This window comes from Pseudophryne corroboree, chromosome 5 (assembly GCF_028390025.1).
Source record: "Pseudophryne corroboree isolate aPseCor3 chromosome 5, aPseCor3.hap2, whole genome shotgun sequence".
Classification (NCBI taxonomy): Eukaryota; Metazoa; Chordata; class Amphibia; order Anura; family Myobatrachidae; genus Pseudophryne; species Pseudophryne corroboree.
Window position 1 is genome coordinate 474,785,940 of NC_086448.1, and position 16,748 is coordinate 474,802,687.

General features: G+C 40.0%; 1 protein-coding gene across 1 annotated transcript in view; it reads right to left on the reverse strand.

Annotated features, from left to right (window-relative positions):
• Positions 1-16,748, reverse strand: part of CDH12 (cadherin 12) — a 1,390,824-nt gene that overhangs the window by 14,831 nt on the left and 1,359,245 nt on the right. Inside the window, exon 11 of the mRNA XM_063922964.1 lies at positions 1,808-1,929. Within this exon, the coding sequence (XP_063779034.1) occupies positions 1,808-1,929 (122 nt within the window). The remainder of the gene's footprint in view (positions 1-1,807; positions 1,930-16,748) is intronic.

Here is a 16,748-nt window from a genome sequence, read left to right on the forward strand (position 1 = left end):
TGCATATGATTCTGTCACCATTGAAAGAATGGTGGAGGATTATATGAGTGACAGTATCCAAGTAGGCACGTCAGACAGTCCGTACGTATACTGGCAGGAAAAAGAGGCAATTTGGAGTCCCTTGCACAAACTGGTTTAATTTTACCTAAGTTGCCCCCCCTCTAGTGTGTACTCCGAAAGAGTGTTTAGTGCAGCCGCTCACCTTGTCAGCAATCGGCGTACGAGGTTACTTCTAGAAAATGTGGAGAAGATGATGTTCATCAAAATGAATTATAATCAATTCCTCCGTGGAGACATTCACCAGCAATTGCCTCCAGAAAGTACACAGGGACCTGAGATGGTGGATTCCAGTGGGGACGAATTAATAATCTGTGAGGAGGGGGATGTACACAGTGAAAGGGGTGAGGAATCGGACGATGAGGAGGAGGTAGACATCTTGCCTCTGTAGAGCCAGTTTGTGCAAGGAGAGATTGATTGCTTCTATTTTGATGGGGGCCCAAACCAACCAGTCATTTCAGTCACAGTCGTGTGGCATACCTTGTCACTGAAATGATGGGTTTGTTAAAGTGTGCATGTCCTGTTTATACAACATAAGGGTGGGTGGTAGGGCCCAAGGAAAATTCCATCTTGCACCTCTTTTTTTCTTTAATTTATCTTTGCATAATGTGCTGTTTGGGGACTATTTTTTAAATCTACCATCCTGTCTGACACTGCAGTGCAACTCCTAGATGGGCCAGTTGTTTGTGTCGGCCACTTGGGTCGCTTAGCTTAACCATCCAGCGACCTTGGTGCACTTCTTTTTTTTTTTGCATCATGTGCTGTTTGGGGACTATTTTTTAAATCTGCCATCCTGTCTGACACTGCAGTGCCACTCCTAGATGGGCCAGGTGTTTGTGTCGGCCACTTGGGTCGCTTAGCTTAGCCACACAGCTACCTCATTGCACCTCTTTTTTTCTTTGCATCATGTGCTGTTTGGGGACTATTTTTTAAATCTGCCCTCCTGTCTGACACTGCAGTGCCACTCCTAGATGGGCCAGTTGTTTGTGTCGGCCACTTGGGTCGCTTAGCTAAGTCACACAGCGACCTTGGTGCACCTCTTTTTTTCTTTGCATCATGTGCTGTTTGGGGACTATTTTTTGAAGTGCCATCCTGTCTGACACTGTAGTGCCACTCCTAGATGGGCCAGGTGTTTGTGTCGGCCACTTAGGTCGCTTAGCTTAGTCATTCAACGACCTCAGTGCAAATTTTAGGACTAAAAATAATATTGTGAGGTGTTCAGAATAGACTGGAAATGAGTGGAAATTATGGTTATTGAGGTTAATAATAATATGGGATCAAAATGACCCCCAAATTCTATGATTTAAGCTGTTTTTGAGATTTTTTGTAAAAAAAAACATCCGAATCCAAAACACACCCGAATCCGACAAAAAAATTTCAGGGTGGTTTTGCCAAAACGCGTCCGAATCCAAAACACAGCCGTGGAACCGAATCCAAAACCAAAACACAAAACCCGAAAAATGTCCGGTGCACATCACTAATTTATTATAGGCACCCCAGAAGATATCCATACTATATTTTTACTACTACTTGGTCCCTATCTGGCAGAGGACCATCTTCAGGGATTTAGCAGCTGAATTTATTCTATTATCCCTAAAAAGATTTCTGCACTAATAGGCACGTGCGCAGTATTGGTAACACATATACATATATATATATATATATATATGTTTAACAATGTTAAAGAGGTTCACATTGCTATAAACATTTCTTGAAATTACTATAACATACAATATTTACTTTACTGTACCTGTCCTGGTTTGGCATTTTCACATACTGAAGTTTCATATGGTACCGTCACTTCAGGTGGAAATTCATTGACGTCCAGAACATTTATGATGATTTTGACTAAGCTTTTCAATTGTGGATTACCTAAAGGAAATGTATATTCTATATTAAAAATTGGCAAATGAATAGTAGCAAAAATAATGTACAGTAAACAAATTACATTTCTATGATGCAGGCATAGTATCTATTCACCTCTCCATCTGAAAGTACTTAAATCATCAGTGTGGCTTCTATGTTAAAAGAAGGAGCAATTGTCTATATGCAAAACATACTTGTAATTCATTTGGGTTCATTTATATAAATCACACTTTTTCATACTGTATATTAATAACACTACAGTATCTAGCTACATTTTTTTGTTGTTTATATTACTCTTCATTACATTATTGTGATGTACAGTAGAAAAGCTTATACAAGGGGATTTGAATAAACAAGTATTATACAAATATTGCTTTGAAATTTAGTTAACTCACACTTTCTGTTTTTACCAGATACTATATATATATTTTAGACTTTTTTTTTTACCAGATACATTATATGTTTTAATACTTCTAGTATTATAAGGCTCAAATGAGAGAGTAAAGACAGAGAGAGGAGGTGAGGCAAAGAGGGTGTCCGACATATGGATTTAATCCAGCTACAATGTGGAATTTTGCACCTTGGTAGAATCATGTTGTTCTGCAAATTGGGGTTAAAATTTTTAGAAATCTAAATTTATAAAGTTGAAATGGATAACTTCTAGTTCAACTAAACTAAGTTGCATAATGAGGCATCTCAGTATTTTTGTTCTGTGGAATGAATTCTGGGATGTACATAAACCCAATGTACTGTATACACACATTTCCAATATTTTTAGATCTGTGAAAGTGCAGAAGCCACAATGCACATGTGCAGATCTGGGGCTGTGATGTTGCTCGCAGTTCCACAAATACCACAGCATGATTGACACGCTGCTGGTATTTTGTGGTGACAATGGAGCAACGACAAGCAGTGTTTCAGCATATTGGGCAATGTCAGCAATATTTTCTGGGCATGCCAAAGCCAGTAGCTTCAGCATACCCAGTGGAAACTTTACCAAGTGACAGCTTCTCTGGTTCCAGTATTGTGGTTTCACCAGACATCATGAGTCACCTGATGGTCACTCCGATGTCGGATGGTCACACAGATGATCTATTAATGCATCCCTTTGTCCATATGACTGACCTATGGGAAAACCAGTTAAATGGAATGTCAAAAAGAGCTATGTACATGGAAAAATTGGCACAATGTAAGATACTAACCTGCTCTGTCATAAAGTTGGGTATTTCACATTCAGGTTTATTCTATTACACGTTAATGCATGCTACAGCAACAAAGTTTTACAAAAGAAAAATAACATTTTACATTTTAAAATTACTTAATTTATTTATTATTTATTTATTAACAGTTTCTTATATAGTGCAGCAAATTCTGTTGCGCATTACAATTAGAAATAACAATGATATAACAAACTGGGTGATAACAAACAGTCATAGAGGTAGGAAGTCCCTGCTCGCAAGCTTACAATCTGTAGGGAAATTGGCATGGATATACAAGGATAGGTGCTATCTGTTGCATAGTTGTCCGCCAGATTGCAAAGGTTCTTGGTGGGCTGTATGATATGGTCATACAGCAATGATAAATCGGGTTAGAAAGGAAGGGAAAGTGAAGAATGAGAAGACATGTGAGGATATGTGTGGACTGTGCAGAGTGGATGCAATTTGATAGGAAGGTTTACGAAAGTTATGTGGGCGGTTCTGGAATTTGATATGCTTGCCTAAAGAGGTGAGTTTTCAGGGAACACTTGAAGGTTTGGAGACTAGAGGAGAGTTTTATTGTGCGTGGTAGTGCATTCCACAGAGTGGGTGCAGCCCGATGAAAGTCCTGCAATCGTGAGTGGGAGCGAGTAATGAGTGTGGATGAGAGACGCAGGTCTTGTGAAGAGTGAAGAGGTCTGGTTGGGAGATATTTTGAGATAAGCGAAGTGATGTACGTTGGTGTAGTTTGGTTAATGGCCTTGTATATGAGTAAAAGTATTTTATATTGAATGCGGTAGAATACAGGTAACCAGTGGAGGGACTGACAGAGTGGATCTGCAGACGATGAATGTCTAGCGAGGAAGATTAGCCTCACCACTGCATTCAGAATGGAATGTAGTGGTTAGAGTCTCGTTTTGGGAAGACTAGTTAGGAGACTATTGTAATAATCAATGCGGGAGATAATGAGAGCGTAGATTAGAGTTTTAGCAGTGTCTTGTGTAAGGTATGGTCATATTTTGGATATGTTTTTTAGATGCATGTAACATGATCTTGAGACAGATTGAATTTGGGGAACAAAGGACAGATCAGAGTCATGGATGACATCTAGGCAGCGAGCTTGTGGGGTAGGGTAGATAGTCGAGTTTTCAACAGTGATAGAGATATCAGGTTGGTACCTACTATTGGCCGGTGGAAATATAATTAACTCGGTCTTTGAAATATTAAGTTTGAGGTGGCAAGATGTTATCCAGGATGAAATGGCAGAAAGGCATTCAGAGACACGGTCTAGTACAGATAGGGACAAGTCAGGAGAGGATAGGTAGATTTGAGTATCATTTGCGTACAGATGATACTGAAATCCAAAAGAGCTGATTAGTTTACCAAGAGAAGAGGTATAAATAGAGAAAAGCAGAGCCTTGCGGTACTCCAACTGAAAGAGGTAGCGAAGAGGAGGTAGATTCAGAGAAGCGAACACTGAAGGAGCGATTAGATAGGTAGGATAGGAACCAAGAAAGGGCTGTGTCTTTAAGACCTAGGGATTGTAGTGTCTGTATGAGAAGAGAGTGGTCTACAGTGTCAAATGCAGCAGATAGATCTAGAAGAATAAGTATTGGGTAATGGCCTTTAGACTTCGTAGTGACCAAATCATTAACCAATTTTGTCAGTGCTGTCTCTGTGGAGTGTTGATAATGGAAGCCTGACTGAAGTGGGTCCAATAAAGTGTATGAGTTAAGAAAGTGTGTGAGTCGAGTAGGCAAGTCTTTCAAGTAGCTTACAGAGACAAGGGAGCTGAGAGATAGGGTGGTAGTTTGAGAGAGCATTAGGGTCAGAATTTTGTTTTTTTTTAAATGGGAGTAATCACTGCATGCTTAAAGAGTGAAGGAAAAATACCAGTAGAGAGAGAGAGAGATTACAGATGTTAGTTAAGGTAGGGATGAGCACCAGAGACAGAGCTTTATTTATTTGTGAAGGTAAAGGATCTAGAGAAGAGGTAGTAGAGAAGCAGGATGAGAAGAGTGATGATACTTCATCTTCATTTGTGTGATCAAATGAAGAGAGAGTGCCAGAGGGTTCATGTAAAGAATGGAGCAGGTTACTGGCTGCCAAAGAGCATACCATTTCATCTCGGATCTTATCAATCTTTTCCTTGAAGTAGGAAGCAAGATCCTGTGCCTTGATAGTAGCTGGTGGGGTAGGTGAGGGAGGATTCAGAAGTGATTTAAATGTATTAAAGAGTCGTTTGGGGTTAGAGGCTTGAGCAGAGATAAGAGTTTGGAAATATGTTTGTTTGGCAGTGTCCATGGCATTTCTATAAGAGTGGTAGACAGTCTTATATGTGAGGAATTCACTTGAAATACGAGATTTACGCCATTGACGTTCAAGTTTTCATGTAAGTTTTTGTAGTTGTCTTGTTAATTTAGAGTGCCATGGTTGACATCTAGGCCTACGTGGAGTGTGATGGGTAGCTTGAGCCACTTCATCAAGGGCTAGTTCTAGAGTCTCGTTCAGGTGTGATACAGCCACCTCAGGAGAGGTAAATGCAGAAATAGGTGAAAGCAGTTGTTGGAGTAAAGTGGAAAGTTCTTGAAGATTAATTGTGTTAATATTTCTGCGGGTTTGAGGAAGATTGGAGGACTTCAGCAACACATGGTTTGAATTAATGGAGGAGAGCATGCAGGTGATAAGGTTATGATCTGAGAGGGGGAAAGGAATGTTAGTGAGTTCAGAGACGGAGCATAGTCTGGTGAATACTAGATAAAGGCAGTGGCCCTCCTGATGAGTAGAGGAGTCAATCCATTGGGAGAGGCCAAGAGAGGAGGTTAGAGAGAGTAGTTTAGAGGCGTGAGCAGCAGATTCCGGACAATCAATAGCAATATTGAAATCACCCATGATAAAGGTGGAGATGTCAGGGGATAGGAAGTGAGGGAGCCAGGCAGAAAGATCTTCCAGAAATTGTTTGGGATGCCCAGGTGGGCGTTAGATAGCTGCAACATGCAGAGAGAAAGGAGAGTAAACCCTAATGGAATGTACTTCAAATTTTGTAAATGTGAGTGATGGAACCTGTGGTAGAACAGTGTATGTGAAAGATTGGGAAAGTAAAAGTCCAACTCCTCCTCCTTTATGGTTACCAGGCCTGGAGGTGTGTGTAAAGTGGAGACCACCATGTGCCAGCGCTGCAGGGGAGGCTGTCTCAGGTTGTGTGAGCCAGGTTTTTGTTATAGCCAGCAGATTGATGTTGTTGGATATGAAGAGGTCATGGATGGATGTTAATTTGTTACAAATAGAGCGTGCATTCCATAAGGCACATTTTTGTGATCTGGAGGGTGATGGAAGACATGTGATGTTTATGAGGTTAGTTGGATTTCTATGTTGCTGTGAATCAGGTGAATGTGAGCGATACAAGTGGCTGGGTCCTGAATTTGGTGAAATGTCACCAGCTATCAGAAGCAAAAGTGAGAGAAAAATGTGTCAGAGGTTTGTGAAAGTTTTTTTACGGGGAGAGGTTGTAGATGTTATTGTCAATGCGTATAGGGAAGTATAAAGCTCATGAGTGCTAATAAGAGGGGAGTTTATAATTGAGGGGGCAACATGTACAGAGGGGTGAGTTGCTGGGAGACTGAATGATACAATGGTCTTTATGAATACTCCATGAAGATCAATGCAGAAAATCAATTTGTGGTACATAGTTTGTTTGAGATTAAACCAGTGTTATCTAGGCTGAGAGTGTAAGGTTGCACTTGTTTGAGTTAAAAGTTCAGGTGCCTATTTACTGGTGTTGTTCCGCTGTATGTTAGCTGTGCATGATAGAGCAAAGTTACAAACAGGTATTTTCAATCACATGTAAATCACAATGTTATTGGTTTTATACAAAATTGGTTGCATTTTGTTCTTAGAGGTCATTAGGATTGTAGTTGGTAAAATATATACATACACTGAAATGCACAGAGGATTTAGATTGGGAATGAAAGGAAAGATGGTTATTTTTCTGCAATGTTAGTGGGTTGTTTCCGTTTGTTTTCGTCCTGGTAAGTCCTGGGTAAGTCTATTTTGTAATATTTTCTTAACCCGTTTAAAACAACCCTTATAATACAACCCAGATCAGCCCAGCTGATCAGCCTAGCATCTATCCTTATGAATGGTACGTATCCATGTGTATCTGGTAATTGTAATCAAGGCCTAACACCCCACCCACATTTACAGAGCATGCCATAAACCTCAACTAAAACAAACACTTTAACTCAAAATATACATCAAACACATAATACCATACACATATGATGCAAAGTTTTAAGCAAATCGCTAATATGATTCTCCCCAGGGGCGTAAGTTAATACTCGATACCCGGAGGCGAAAAAGACTAAATTGCCCCCACTCGGCCCAGTTCAGGTATACACACACAACACATATACACGCATACACACACACACACACACACACACACACACACACACACACACACTCACACATATATACAAATACACACACAATACACACAACCATATGCACACTCACACATTATACCACTCATAAACACATATCCACATATATACAGACACATAGCCACGTATCTACATACTCACAGCCACATACACACACACACTGTATACACACACAGACACCTCTTTCCTCCATCAGTTCCCTCTTCTTGCAAGTTGCGGGACGGCCAGGGTGTCTGCATGCAGGAGCCGGAGCTCAGCAGCTGCACCTTCAGAGGGGTGGGAGCCAGCCAGCCATGCCATCATCAGGCGGGAGCCGGAGCTGCTGTCGGGGGGGAGAGAGTGCGCTGTCGTGGGGGCGGGAGTGGGTAAAGTGTGTTTTCATCATGCGGGAACCGGAGCCGGCCAGCCGCATGTGTCAGGGGACAGGAGCCCGGCAGCCAGGGTGGGAGCCGAAGCCAGGCAGCCGTACTGTCACCTGAGGCAATGGGAAGGTGCCCCGTTCACTGCTGGAGCCCGGCGGCATCCGACTCCATTGCCTCCCAGACTTCCGCCACTGATTCTCCCAAACTTTGTGACCAGAAAAAATGCTTACATTTACCTATTTGCAGAGTTGTAAGCATATCCCAATGTGTGCACCTGGTTTTCTACTACTGATAGCATAAACATACTTGGGTTACAAAAAGTAGTTGTAAACAATAAAGTTTTAGTGGATTATTTATCAACAAGTGATAAAACTCATTGTGAGTGATGAAACTTGTGTTTGATAAATGGTGCTCCAGCCAATCAGCTCCCAACAGTCATTTTTCAAACACATGACAGGAGCTGAACACATGACAGTTAGTAGCTTATTTGCTGGGGTACTGAGGGGCAGATGTTTTAAGCCTGGAGAAGTGATAAAGTGGAAGGTGATAACACACCAGCCAAGCAGCTCCTAACTGCCATGTTACAGTCTGGGTTTGAAAAACGACAGTACAGTATGAGCTGACTTACTGGTGCATTATCACCTTCCACTTTATCACTTCTCCATGCTTAATACACCTTCTCCCATATATTTTATGCAACAAGTTTTATCACTCACAATGAGTTTTATCACTTGTTGATAAATGAGCCCCATGATCTCTTAAATGCATCTTATTATCTCTGTTCTTGAAAGAAGAGTACATTAGGAAACAGCTAAATATTGCCAACCACTTTACGCTAAAATATTTGAGTGAAATATTCTCCTATGCATAATGGCCCTCATTCAGATGGTGGTTGAAGTATCTATCACTGCTGCTCATATAGAAGCAGCAGTGATAGTTCTAATATGATAATGCAGCAGGAGGTGTCACACTGTTATTTTATAAGAGGGTCAGTTACCTGGTAAAGGGGGGGTTGGGGGGTACTCTTTACCCAGGCCTTCTGGAGGGGTCCACCAGAGATAGAAGAAACTGCTGTTGTTAACTGGGCTGTGGAGATAGGCTGCTGCTACCTGTGTGATGTGTGTGGGGGAGGAAGTGGGGACCCCTCAGATATGACCCTCTGACCAGTCTGAGCCACGTGTGCCCTCTGTACACTTTGATGATGCGCACTTAGTATATTTTCAATCGGTTTGTATGGAGGGGACCTAGCCACACCTCTCTAAGTTGGCCATGGCCCCTCTAAGTACTAGGGCTGGCAGACCTGTTGGCATCTCTGGAACCAGGATCACTGATGAACATGGGTGCATGCACCAAAACTTACCCTACTGCCAATCAAAATAAGTAGTCACAACACAACTCTTTGTCCTTGTCTTGCTGGCTGTGGACTGTAACATAATGATCACAGGACCTAATTCAGAGATGTACTCAAACCCAGTGATTTACATACATCTCTAATGGTCGCAGTGCCCTCTATAATGCAGCTTGATTGATATGTTGCAGCTATTTGTGGGCAGGGGAGGTGCGGCATTAGCATATTTCAGCACAGCTGTTGGGTACAAAGTACAGTGGTTGTAGCTATTGCTTATACATCTGAATTAGACTGACAGTTCCCCCTACCACATGTGCAATTTATGTTTGCAGAATATAAACAGAGGATACACATTATGTGCTCATCTGGGGTATATATAAAACATTATACTGCACTCCCAGTACTTATGTGTATTCACTACAGTGCATTGCTATTATGGATAGGGTACATTATCATGCATGCACTATCAGTATTTACTTTACATATTTCTTAAAGGTGCAAAACCATACACTCCCCAATGGTTAGCCAAGCCTCTCTGGTGGTTCATCACACCCCTTATGGTGGATGACAACACCTATAAGCATGGGTCCCTGACATTTCAAACACTGGTGGGCTCTTCAGGACCCAGTCTGACATGGTATGAGGTTAAATTAATGGACAAACTGTCAACTGTCCAATTGTGAGGTTTGCATGCGATCCTCTAGATCACAGGTTCTCAAACTCGGTCCTCAGGACCCCACATGGTGCATGTTTTGCAGGTCTCCTCACAGAATCACAAGTGAAATAATTAGCTCCACCTGTGGACCTTTTAAAATGTGTCAGTGAATAATTAATACACCTGTGCACTTGCTGGGTTACCTGCAAAACATGCACTGTGTGGGGTCCTGAGGACCGAGTTTGAGAACCACTGCTCTAGATTAACACACTTAAGTTTTTTGTTTTTTAAAGTTTCATTATATGGAATTTTTCTTTAATTTATATCAACTTTAATTTTGTAGCTGTATTACACCTGGCCTGAGACAGTTCATTTAACCCCAATTACTGTATTACTTGTAAATAAATTAAACTATTTTGAACATGATATAGACATGGCTTCTGCATTACTTAGGCCAGTATAGCTCATTATTAACTACTCTCTGAAAAAATTGGTTCATCCCATTTGCTATCCAGATGCATGTGTAGTACTGTAATATTTTCTAGACAAAAAATATTAAACTTAAACAGAGATAGACACTAAAGCACTGTGTCAAGCACTGTTAAGAAGTCTAAATATTTGTCTTACAACAATTCATCATTACCATACAGCACTTCTCTGTAGAGACTAGAGTAGTAAAAAATTAGAAAAAATTATTTAAAATTACTGAGCTAAGGTCTCCGAGGGCCCACAAATATAAGCCATCTGCTCAAAGAGCTTTCTTTTCACTAACATTTTGGACCAAGACTTCTGTCAGCCACAATAGTATGCTTGGTATGGTACAGTACATGCTGCATTATTATACAACATATAACTTCAGGATTTTTTTTTCCTTTCATTTTTTAGAGGAAAGAAAATATTGACTATATTATACAGAAGAAACCTGTTCATTTACCACATTTTACTATTGACATATCTAAAACAATCAAGCAACCTTCTTTCCTACTGCACATTAGCTCATCAGTCATTTTAAAAAATGAAGACTGTGTTCAGAATACTTTATATCACACAGTAGATCTGCAATGACTGCAAACAGATACTTTCATTTAAATCCCAGAGTGTTATTTAATGTAATGAGTGTTACAAATATATATGTTTTTGGGATATATTAAATTTTATTTTTGATATCCTCCTGTTTTGACCACTTTTTTTGTTATTGTTATTTTACACTTGAAAAACTAAACAACTTTGTAAACCAAACTTATTTCTACTTTGGAAATAGGGGCAGTGTGTTACAAGGGAACATGGGGTGTTTATCGGTTAAGCCCAGGAAAACCTTGCTTTTGGAGGATAGGAAATGTGAGTCTTACCTACTTGATTAATTTCAGTGCAGTTCTCCTCTCCAGCCTGGGGTAGCTGAAAGCATGTTATTAATCAACCAGAGCAGATGGGAAGAGCTCCCTTTTAAAGGCAAGGTGGGCATGCCAGTTGCCTGTCAGTCAGCGAAGGGGAGGAGAAATCTATGGTATAAAAAATACTGTTTGGGGAAAATTATCTGATGACCAACATCAGAAAAGCTGTCCGATGATAGGGAATAGATCTCTGTTAGTGAGTGACAGGGCCATGAACGTTTTACTGTTTAATGGTTGCTGGTATGCGGTCATTCTGATGAAACAAAGCCATAGTGAAAAAGTCTAGAGTCAGCGTGTGCTTCCACTACACAGCTTCTTCATAACACTACTTTATTAATTTGTATGTAATTCTCATACAAATTTATAAATACTAAGTTTAAATGTATTTACATAAAACAGGGTTTAAAAGATTTTAATTTTTAAGCTACAGGTACATATTTTCTTCAAAATATATCATCCTAAAATATGAGCTGAAGTGATGACCGTAATTATTTTCTGTCCCAAAAATATGAGCAAATTTATTATACGTTAATTCAAAATAAACTGCACCGTGGGCACTTTTTAACAAAATAGTACATTTCAAATGCTTAAAACCTTGTTTCTGCTTTTACTGTATATGTGTTTGCCTGTGCAAAGGAACATAGTAGATAATGACTAAGAAGGCTAGTATATGGTAACAGATCAATTGGCAGAACCAGAAAACCAGCTTACTGTACATTGTGCTATCTCATACAGATGTAGTAACTGCCTGCTGGAGCCTTTAGTTATACTGTATGTCTGAGTCTTTTTTTCCTTCAAATGTGATTTTAATATGAATCAAATGGCAAATACCTCTACAGACTTCTAACATTGCATAAAAAGTATACCCCATCTGTCATAATCATGAATATTTTATATCTATGAAAATAATTTCAGTCTGTGACTGTCAACTTCAGTTTGTAAAGAGAAAGTGTGTCAGTAAAACACTTGGTAATCCACACTAAAACTTCTGACACATGCAATAATATCTTGATCCGGAGGCAAAACACTGCATTAATATTTAGTTGGAAGTGTTGCGTTAGAATTGCCTTACAGCTGTATTTTTAAAAAGATTACATTCTTTTGTCAAGTTAAATTTGTGTCAAGCCTCACTTAAATGTAACATTGCTCTCAATGTAAAACAAGTTCTAAAGTTCACTAGAAGCTGCAATAGTTTTCCAAAACAAATGTGATGAAATAGCATTTAATGCCAGTCACCGATGCCTTGCAGCAGTACAAGATGCATAGGGAAAGCAGCCTTTTGACATTAGCCAAAATAGTCTATGTAGTTTGATGTCATTACATACGGAATATTTATGGTACTGTTATCGTGTGTCCAAATGATATGCCTAGAAGATCATTTTTTATTTTTGCAAACAAATGAACAAAATAATGTCTTTAATTTAATGACTTATTACCTGTTTCTACAATTCAAAATGTGATAATCATATTAATGGATTAGTTGCTGAGGTGGATTGGCCATAGGCCTTACTTAAAGTTTTCCAATGACAACATGGGCAGAGCCGGTGCTTCCCGCTCAGCAAGGGTATGCAAAGCAGGGAGGCGCCAGGCTAAGAGGTACTCTCCCCACTCTGCTACCTATTGTTGCTGCTGGCACCCTCTGAGCATGTCAAACTGGATGACAAGCAGTGTCATCTCCCTGTCAGGTTCTTTCCAGCTCCCTCTCTCTTTCCCCTCCAACCAGCTGCACATGTGACAGCTGCACCGGCAGCTTGCTGTGAAGCAATAGCTCTTTCTGTGTAAGTGCCACACTCACCCCTCTCTCCCCTCTCCTCCCGTGGACATGCTGTGTGTAAGGGGCACTACTACTGTCAACATTATGTGTTGCACTACTGCTTTGGAAAAATGTGTAAAGGGCAATATCACTGTGGGCATTATGTGTGGCAATACTACTGTGGGCTTTATATGTGGCACGACTACTGTGGGCGTTATGTGTAATGGGCAATAATATTACTGTGGGCATTATGTGTTGCAAAACTACTGTGGGCTTTATGTGTGGCACTACTGCTGTGGGCGTTATGTGTAAGGGGCACTACTACGGTCAGCCCTGCAGTATGGCAGATGCAATATTTCATTTAGATACAGTACATCATGTGCTTCTGCCTGTGTGTACAGCGATCAATCTACTGATCCATATGCTGGCTGCAGGAACCACTGACTAATGTCACTGCTGATTCCTGAAGCCAAACATATCAGTTGGCCGATTAGTAAGTGTGTATGCTGTGCCACATACAGTACTTACAGTACTCAATAATCAGTCAGTTGTCGAGAACAACACAGTCATGAACAATTAGATTTTGACTATATTTATGGAATATTTAGCAAGGATAAGTATACAAAGGTATACGGTTGTTAGGTTGACAGTCAATAATTTGACCACTACTGGCCGACAAGCATTAGGTTGACATGGTTCAAAGGTCAACATTGACAATAGGTTGATACAGAGTAATCAACATCAAAAAAAGTAAAAAATACTCATGGTTACCTTTTCAAGTGTCAACCTTTTTCCTGTGATGACCTAGTGCATGTCGACCTAGTGACTGTCAACCTAATTTGTTATGAAAGTATTGCAATCAATAGTGCTCAACAATTTGAGCTTGAGGGTTTCATGTGACTGGTCTTTCATATGTTCAAAGTTTATAATTTATGCATATTAAATCTTTTTGTGTTTTTGGTTAACAAATGTAGCCAAGTACATCCTTTTGATATGAAAATTAGAAACTATGCATTTTTTTTCATATTTTGACTACAATTCTTCATTATAATTTTTTCATTTTCATTAATAATAGAGTATATCTGGAATGCTTCTGAGTACAGTATGGCATATAATTATTTTTACTTGCAATAGATCTTTAAAACACAAGTCCTAATTATTTAGGAATCTTAGTTTTATCTTTGAATTTATTTATGGTCATAATCTCACATCTGGTTTATCATGGTAGGCCATAAACTCAAATAAAGTGTTTCATGGGCCAACTGCCCACTTTCACACACTGTTCATGCCAATTTGTGAAAAGAATCATTTTAAGGTTATTTACGTGAGCCTCACTTTACTCCTATAAAGGCTAGTCAAAACTGTGGACAACATGGCCGGGTAAAAAAGTTTGAGGAAATGGACAATGGGCCCATGAAGTTGGAAAGACAGAAAATAACTTTTAGCTCACAAGTGCCATATTAGTTATATTTTCCTTGAACTGTTCCTACTGTGCATGCATGAAACTTCAGGAAAATGGCCATCACGCCGTTTTCCTGGTGATTTGTGCAGCACTGCTGCTGCCAACATTAGACTCCGGAGGGGTAAGTATTCATGAAATGATAGCAGGGTGTGTGGTGTGGCCCTCCCTGAACCCAGTGGCCCATGTGCACCGCACATCTTGCACCCATTATAGATATGCCACTGTGTAGAATATATTTGTTACAGAATGTTAGCTATCTAATTTACCAGTTTGTTTTCATTTCTACCTACTGTATGTTATTTATTTGAGCTTTGTGGGATTTGTGGTACAATTAGTTGGAAAATACAGTTGTAAGAAGATACCGGTAATTATCTATTTGAATTTTAAAGGTAAGCAGTTAAATTTTTCAGTAGTGATTTATTTAATGTTAATGACAGATAATGTGAGAAACAGAGGGAGAGAATAACTAGAGAACATGTGTCACTCCCTCCCACCCCCCTTTTTAAATTATGTTCAGAACACACACTTTAAGCTACATTCATGTTTAAGTATTATAATGCATTAGAAAAAGTTTGCTACAGAGGGTCTGATTCAGAGATGGCCACAAATGTCTTTGTACACAGCAGTTTGCGACAATATGTAAATGTCACAGGAGGCATCTTGTGTAAGAAGATGCCCATTGCTGGCTCCTATGACATGCAGCCTGCATCTGCAATTTCAGCATTGGATCAACATTACAACCATTAATAGCCACTTCAGACTTTTTAATAAGTCTCAGGTACCTCAGGATATCCTACAAGTGAAACTACATACGAGGACACAGCCATCGGCTTTGGTACACCCATAAAATGGGCCTACATGCCCCAATTTTCTGAAGTGCTTCCATTTGCCTGCAAAATGCCTGCAATCTGTCAATGAGGATGCAGCTCACAGGGCACTGCAACAGCACTTGTGCATTCCTAATAACATTGGTTAATCTCACAGAGGGTGGAATCAGCCTCAGAGCTCCCACTCAGCAATTAAGTTTTGCTCTGAGCTGTTGGGCAGTGACAATTCCCGGGTTTGTGTCTCAATAATAACTTTTTTCTGATAGGAATAATTGCCGAACATAAAGAAAAGTATGCATCCTTTGGTTCATGATGCTGTAGATTAATTATAATGTGAGTGTATTACAGTATGTAAATGTTTTTAATTACATTTTTTATAAATATAATGCACCAGAGAAGTGCTATTTGTTTGTACTCTTTTGTCTCTTAATTCTAAATTTGCAGTAAATATTAAGGCTATCCAATTTGGAATATTGTGGGGTAACAAAAAATAAGTTGTAAATGCAAGTTCCTCAGTCCAGAGTTACCATAGCCTCACAATGGCCCTCATTCCGAGTTGATCGCTCGCTAGCTGCTTTTAGCAGCAGTGCAAATGCTAGGTCGCCGCCCTCTGGGAGTGTATCTTAGCTTAGCAAAAGTGCGAACGAAAGGTTAGCAGAACTGCGCGTAAAAATTTTCATGCAGTTTCTGAGCAGCTCGAAACTTACTCCTACCTTGCGATCACTGAAGATTATTTAGTACCTGGTTTCACATCACAAACACGCTCTGCGTTCGGCCAGCCACTCCTGCATTTTCATCTGGCATGCCTGCGTTTTTTAGCACACTCCCTGAAAATGGCCAGTTACCACCCAGAAACACCCACTTCCTGTCAATCACTCACCGATCAACACAGCGACAGAAAAGTGTCGCTCAGCCTTGTGTAAAACTGCATAGTTTTGTGGTAAAATACTTTGCGCGTACGTACTGCGGCCCATACGCATGCGCAGAAATGCTTCTTTTTCACCTAATCGCCGCTCTGTGACCGAAAGCAGCTAGCGATCAACTCGGAATGAGGGCCCATGTTCTATGCCTACAATTCAGTAAGATTCTGAGATAATTCGATACAATGGGTTGTGTAAGGAGTTTTTAAAGCAAGAAGAGGAGATACAAACTGCATTCACGTTTATGGTTGTATTGATCCACTAAGCTGCATTATTGTAATCATTTTTGTTTACTGTAGTTATTGTAATTTGGGATAATTACTTCTTATAATTGGATAGGTGTGCTGATTGGGAAGTGCTAGAAAGCAGTACTGTACATCTTTTTGATGCCTGAATGAAATTAGAGATTTCAGTTTTAACATTTGGATCTGAAAATGTCATCCTATTGTCTATCTGGCACTAAGGTCGG